At 33.7% G+C, this 7,471-nt stretch overlaps 1 protein-coding gene across 1 annotated transcript; it reads right to left on the reverse strand.

The window, feature by feature from the left end:
• Nucleotides 1-2,525: 2,525 nt before the first annotated feature.
• Nucleotides 2,526-3,955, reverse strand: LOC129320491 (uncharacterized). Its single transcript, XM_054965979.1, has 2 exons — nucleotides 3,532-3,955; nucleotides 2,526-2,862 (listed from the first exon to the last, which is right to left on the reverse strand). The coding sequence occupies exons 1-2, from the start codon at nucleotides 3,716-3,718 to the stop codon at nucleotides 2,741-2,743; spliced, it is 309 nt and encodes a 102-aa protein (XP_054821954.1). The 5' UTR covers nucleotides 3,719-3,955; the 3' UTR covers nucleotides 2,526-2,740.
• Nucleotides 3,956-7,471: the final 3,516 nt, after the last annotated feature.

Consider the following 7,471-nt stretch of genomic DNA (forward strand, 5'->3'; position numbering starts at 1 on the left):
CCAAAAGAATCCTGCCCAACTCGGCCTTCTACAATGGAACACCACCGACAGCCAACTCCAGAACTCTGTCTTCTTCGTTGATAGTAGCATTCTACTCCAAGACTGCTTTGTTTAATCCCATTTTAACTTGCATGAATTACATATGGAAATAAACCTCAAAATATTTTTTTTTCCTAAAAAACACCATGTCCAAGCCACTTTCTACTTCCTCTCGAGTTTATCCCTGTATATTTTAGTGAAAAAATTTACTATATTCTCAACCTAGATTAATCAAATGAAAATCAGGAATGAATCAATAGTTTACAAACCATTCAAAAATCCAATCACCAACAATCATAAAATCAAATAAAATACATTAGGCAGCACAAAATCTAAACTGTAAGAACTCAAGCACGAATAATTGGAACCAAAAAAAAAAAAAAACAAAAGGAAGGTCAGAGAGTAAGAGGAGGAGGATGACGTCGTCGTCGTTCAAACTCAGTCACAACCGCCGAGTGGAGGACGTTCAAACTCACATGGAAAAGGATCTTTGAACTAGGATCTACAAAAGAGAAGAGGGTCCGCAAGTGACATTCAAATTGAGCTAACAGCAGAGAGATCTAAAACTAGTGAACCTTCACACCTTCAAATCTGAAACCATGTTGCCATAGAAGAAGGTTGAATTAACTGGTGCTTTGTCGCAGAAGAAGGCGGAGATAGGGGATTCTTTTTGGGTGATACGGTAATTTTACAAAAACAAATTATGCCATAAAAGTACATTGGAACTTCATAATTATCTCAATTCACAGTGCTTCTTTGTCATTTATATATTTGGGAGACTTTTGTATAATTTTTCCAAAATTAAATTTATTGCGCTCAATAATAAAATGAGTCTATTTTAAAAACTATAAGGGAAATATTAGATATTTCACAAATAGTAACTAAAGGTGGGGAAATAATTGGCCAAGTCATGCATGAAAAAAAAAAATAAAAGAATTAAAGATACAAGAACTAACAACCTGCATTTATAAGCAAAATTAAACCCGTAACCTCCCATTTATAGAAAAACTTATGTACCATTAAACTACCAGGCCATTGGCTAAAAAAAAAAAATTGAAATCATGAACATATATGATAGTAATCACCCAACTTTCCACACATTGCATGATATTAGAAATCTTTGATAAAGGATTAGGAGGTCACCTATACCATGATTTTAGATAAACTAATTCATGTGCTGACTACATTGCAAACTTGCTCATTATATCGGTTTAAAGAGATTATAATTCTTAAGGATACTCCAAAAATTGTAATAGCATACTTTGTTTAGACTTTGCTGGTCCTTCTTTAGGTTATAATACACAAAGTTGAAGTAGTAATATCTATTAACCGAATAGACTGTATCCATAAAGACAAAAAACAAAGCCTCCAATCAAGTGCTTCTATCTCCCACAAGAATCATAAAACGTTTTCCAGTGTTGGGATATCCACCTTTGATAAATCAGGTCCAAAAATAAGCCCACATTAAGGAACGAGGCTTTACCAGAATTTAAATGTAATTTAAGTGGGCACTTGAGCATAATATTCCCCTTTTTAAATTGTGGACAAAGCTTTCACATATGTAAATCCGTCATGGAGTGGGAATCAAATATGGGACACATGAAACCATATTTAAACACTCTCTGAAATATCTCCAAAATGAAAAACTTCTCTTCTCAAGTTCTCTTCTCTCTTCTCTTCCAGTCGGTGAATTTGCCATGAGCCTGAGTCGAGTTCATATGACAACTCCACACCCGCATAGAAGTATAATCCAGTGTAACTCACAGGAACGCTTTCAAACTTCATTATTCTACATCCAGCTATAGCTGGAGATAAAGGAATAGGTACAAGGGATGCTGATGATTTGTTCAGCATACTGTTAAACATACATTCTTTAGCATCTTGCATACCATTCTTTACCATCTCGTTCTTTAACATCTTAATATCAAGGAATTCAAGATTCTCATGTTTGGGAGAAAAAAATTTGAGATACAATTACAAATTTATCGCCATTTTATCCATCCTATCCAAACTCTGGTGTCATGTGATGACTCGTATACTAGACTACACCAAGCATTTTGGATACCGACATGACACAACACAAGCATCGACATCCAAGATACTAAGATAACAAAGATAGTGTGTTCAACATATCACAAAAGAGAGGTTTATCGCCATTCTATCCATTCTATCCAAACTCTGGTGTCATGTGATGACTCGCATACTTGACTACACCAAGCATTTTGGGTACCGACGTGACAAAAACAACACAAGCATTGACATCCAAGATATCCAAGATACTAAGATAACAAAGATAGTGTGTTCAACATATCACAAAAGAGAGGTTTATCGCCATTCTATCCATTCTATCCAAACTCTGGTGTCATGTGATGACTCGCATACTTGACTACACCAAGCATTTTGGGTACCGACGTGACAAAAACAACACAAGCATTGACATCCAAGATATCCAAGATACTAAGATAACAAAGATAGTGTGCTCAACATATCACAAACGAACTGATCAAATATAGTAAAATGTACAAAACCAACTGTATTGCTCAGGTTTGGAAGCGACCGAAATCTAAATACACATTATATCTCCAGTGAAACCGAAGGGGAAATTAAACAAAGGAGAACAAGGAGAAAGAGGAATGAACAGCCAAGGAAGATCTGTACATGCGAAAGCTATCTGAACTTGACCCTAAGAACAGAGAGCCAGCTACACAGGAGGTATGTTTGAAAATGAGAATCCTTTGTATCCCTTGTAAGCGTAATATGCAATCCGCGTATAGTAGAAACCAGGAATGAACAATACCGTCCCCAGTACAGCAAAGAAGAGCCCTAATATTCAACAAATACATTCAAATCAACAAATAAGAAGCTCATAAATCTGTATGAGCAACGGCTAAGAAGCTCATAAATCTGTATCAGCATCTGTACTCGGGTAAATTAAGCTCATCGAGGCAGGTTTACAACATTCCCTTTGGGCTATTAGAGCATTAAAAACAAGAAAGCCAGTGCCTAGTTAGTGAGTTAACAGAGTGGACAAAGCCCAACCTCTGGTCAAGTGAATTTCATTCCAGCAAACCATCAGCTAAAGAAACAAAAAAGAAAGAAAGAAAGAAAATTTCCTCTATCTTATAGAAATTCAGAGTCTTTTCACAAAAAATTCACTCCTATTTCAACAGGTTAATCCGCAACATAGGCCATAAGTCCATAACAGCAATTGATACTCCAATGTCGCTGAGATTCTCAAGATCAGGAGAAGATAAAATCATCCACCCAAGTTTTCAACTAAACCAACCACCTGACAAGCGAATACCTCAAAAACCCCAGTTTCGAGTTCAAGTTTATTTTCCAATAAATCACAAAAAAAAAAAAAGAAAAATTTCAGAATTTCAGATTAGAAATTTCAGCTCAATTGACAAAAAGAATTCACTTATACCCCACCGGAAAACGAATTTCCATGGGGGAAACTCGCAAGAAGGAAAGGGCAAAGAGTAGGGTTACCGTGAGAAGAGTCGCCTCCGATGTGATTGTAGGCCATGAGGGAGCCGATGACGATACCTAGGGTTCCGAAGACGAGGAGGGAAACGGCGAGGGCGATCTCCTTGATGGGAGGCTTGTTGTGGATGATGTAGGAAGTCTCCATGAGATCGTCGTCCGTAATGGAGAAGGCGTGATCTACATAGGCCATTTGGGCGTTTTCAATGCAAAGAAGGAGAATGAGAAGTAGTTGTTATTGCAGATCAGGGCGTGTCTGTGTCTCTTTGGGATTGAGGCATTGAGCTGAGGTTTCGATAACGATGCAATAAAGGAGAGACGAAGCTAAGACGAGAACGCGACGGTGGTGAGCCGACCTAGAAAGCTTTTACTGTACTTTGCTTCGTCTTATTAAAAGCTGAGAAGAGAGCCCTGGAATCAGTCACGAGACTTGACCGCAGGGTAAAAATTTATATTGGTTCCTTTTCCATTTAGATCTATCTAGATATTCATGTCCAGCGACAGAGAATCTTTTTTTCCCCCATGGAGGGTTGAATACTATGCAAGTAAAGGATTATATCATATTATATGTTTAAAAGAAATGATGTAATGGTATCAACTAAAAATTTCTTTACATTTATCCACTCTCTTTTTTAAATAATATTTATTTTGTATAAAATAAAATATATATATTAGTAAAAAATAATTTCAAAATTTTTGTAATGCGATGTTCTAGCTTATTCACTAATCTCACGTTTGACTTTTGGGTATATTAGTATGCTAAATATTCAAGGAGAGATTTAATATTTTTCCAATATCAATTTGCATTAATCGAAACTTAATGTGACTTTTTAAATACCTGATAATTTGATACCAAAAAAATAATATCAATATAATATTAATATAAAGTTCTGTTAAGAAAATATGCTTGTATTTTTCAATTAGTTATAAAAATTTATGTTTTTGAAATTTGAACAACATAATTTATTTTTAAAATTTTATATCATATATAAAAATATGCCTAAGGTCTATGCTCACTTAGATTTTTGAAACCATATGAAATTTTTAGAATCATCTCAAAATAAATATAATTTTTAAATGTAGCTTTGTTTGGTGCGCAAATGGGGAGGGAATAGGAAAAGGAATCAAGCTCCGTTATTGTGTTTGGCGCGAAGAATTAGAATTGAAAAATAGCTAGGCAGCCATAAGTTCATAACATAAATGATTCCACCACTATTTTGAAAATAATTATGAAATTTGGTCTAAAATTTAAAATGGCCAACCTATATAAAAAAATTAGATTTTTTTTTTGGAAAGCTGGTTGGAATTGCCTCCAAATCAATTATACTTTTATTAATAGAAATAACCCTTATCCAAGGATTTGCCCATATGGTTGCAACTTCTCAGACTCTTCAATTCATATCTTGCATGATTGTAAGGAAGTTAGGAAAATTTGGATGAGACTAATTAAGCATTCTAAATTCAATATTTTCTTCTCTCTTTTTGTGTAGGAGCGAATAACTTGAAATGCAAAAAATGATGTCAAATGTTAAAACTCAAGAAGGACTCTTGGCAAAATCTTTTTGCCCTGATACACTAAAATATTTGAAAGGCAAGATGCAAGAACATTTTTTTTAGAAGAGGATGCACTAGGCAAGGACATTGCATGCAATAGCAAACAACAATTAATCAATGATACCAACTTACAATCCAAGATTAACTACTTATAAAAAGAAGTTGTAAGATATGAAGTAAAATGAAACTTTTTTAAAATAAGCTGGTTAAACTCAACATTGACGGATCGGTTAACATTAATGAGGCTTTGGCTTGTGAAGACTTGATTTGTGATGGCCATGCAAACTAGATTAAGAAAATTTTCAAATGTCTTGATTATCACCTTGACACTATTGTTAACTACCAAACATTTTGAAAGGAATCAAGTTTTATTAGGATAATAAGCTAACAAAATTACAATCTATTCACAAACATTGTGCTCATTCAACTCAGTCTTCTAAAAGAAAAGAGATTTGACATTATTTTTAACTATATATTCAACAAAGTAAACAGATGTGCCAATATATTTGCTTACCAAATTAAATGATAATCTTAACTTAACAATCTTTGATAAACTTCTTTGGTGCAAAAATATCGTGTATTTTGATATGATTGGATAGTTTTTTCTGCTGCATGGTTTCCCATGATCATGCATTAAAAAAATAATTCTGGAACCGTCTGTCGGCAGCAAGAGATGTGGCCATGTCGGGTTCCATTGAATATACCCAAACATATACCTTGTGCCATCAAAATCACTGTGAGGAGGACGGTCACTAGAAATCAATCCTGTTAATTGCTATCCTTTGATTTTTGAGGCAGTACGATCCATCCATGTCTAAATCAAATTAATATTTATGATTTTGTTTTATTTAAAATAATAAAATGGAAGGAAAATTGGTTACAAGGACCAAAAGGATCAAATATTTGGATATAAGCCACGAAAGCAAAAATAAAAACATGAATGGGACCTGACAATTTATTTTCCGGGGGGGGGGGGAACAAAATACTCTTCATTTTCTTGCACCGACTTGTTGAAGTCATTTATGAATATTCAATAATTTTCACTCTGAAGATGAGAATGCGGAAAAATAAAAGGTATTTTGATACTTTTATTGAAAAATATTGTCTCTAAAAAACATAGTATACAAATCAATGTCAACCCCCCATTGAACTAATAGATCATTGAACTAATATTTTATATATTTTTATTTTAAAAATATAAATTTAAAATACTTAATCTAAGTTGTTTAGATTAAATTTAGACAGTTCAAATTTCCCTTGCCTCAGTGGAGAGGCATAGGAGGTTTCCTTCAGTGGAGGGAAATTGACTCTAGAGGAATTTAGATCCTCTCCACTCCCTTTCTCAATACATCTCTCAATACTTAATCTCATCCATTCATTTAATTATTTATTTGATTTGATTTAATGATGTCATATTGTTAATTATGACACTAAAATAAATAAATTATTTACTATTATCTCTTAAATTATTTTAAAAAAATTATAATGATTAACTATTATCTCTTGAATGCTTTTAAAAAAATTATAATATTTCTTTATGATCATCATGAAATAAATAGTATATTTATTTTAATGTCATAACAACAATGTGTTGTCATTAAGTCGAATGAATAATTAAATAGATGAATATAATTAAATATTGAGAGATGTATTGAGAGAGTATGGAGAGGATCTTGATCCGATTCTAGAGACCTACTGGCCATTCTCTCTCTCTCTCTCTATACTTGATTTGCATAACTAGAGAATTATATTCAAACTATCTCATTAAATTATTTTAATAAACTATCTAATATCTGGTACTTGCTAAATTAAATTCAAGCTGACTGGGCTTCAATCAAATGAATCTCTTTTGGATAAAATTTTTTTTTCGTTTACAAGAGTCAAACTTGAGAATTTATTATTTAAAAATTCAAGTCAAGATGCTTCCCATATTCATAACCCAACCGTTCACTATATTCGCGCGCGCGCGCGCATATATCAATTTAATATATACTTTCACGTATATATGCCAATGAATATCAGGACATACGAGTGTGAAAAGTGATGTGTACGGATTTTGTATAGTTGTAGTGGAGCTTCTAAGTGGGAAAAGGATAGCTCATACAATAATGAAGCAATGTGGCAGCGCAAAACCAGACATTATTGGTGGATTGCCTCAAATCAAACGTGTGAAATACGTAGAATGAAAATGAGAAGCCTAATAATGGATGTAAGTTTACGAGGCAAGCACCCACAAGGTTAGCACAACGGGTGGCTTAACTTGCCCTCAAATGCATCCAAACTATCCCAAATTAAGGCCATCAATGCAAGAAGTTGTGGACACTGGACACATTACAATATGTTGAAACAGCAAAGTGTGAGAGACCTTCTGTTCATAATACTAACCATCCTT

Source organism: Prosopis cineraria, unplaced genomic scaffold (assembly GCF_029017545.1).
Source record: "Prosopis cineraria cultivar Desert tree isolate PC_DT_omini unplaced genomic scaffold, ASM2901754v1 PC9, whole genome shotgun sequence".
NCBI lineage: Eukaryota > Viridiplantae > Streptophyta > Magnoliopsida > Fabales > Fabaceae > Prosopis > Prosopis cineraria.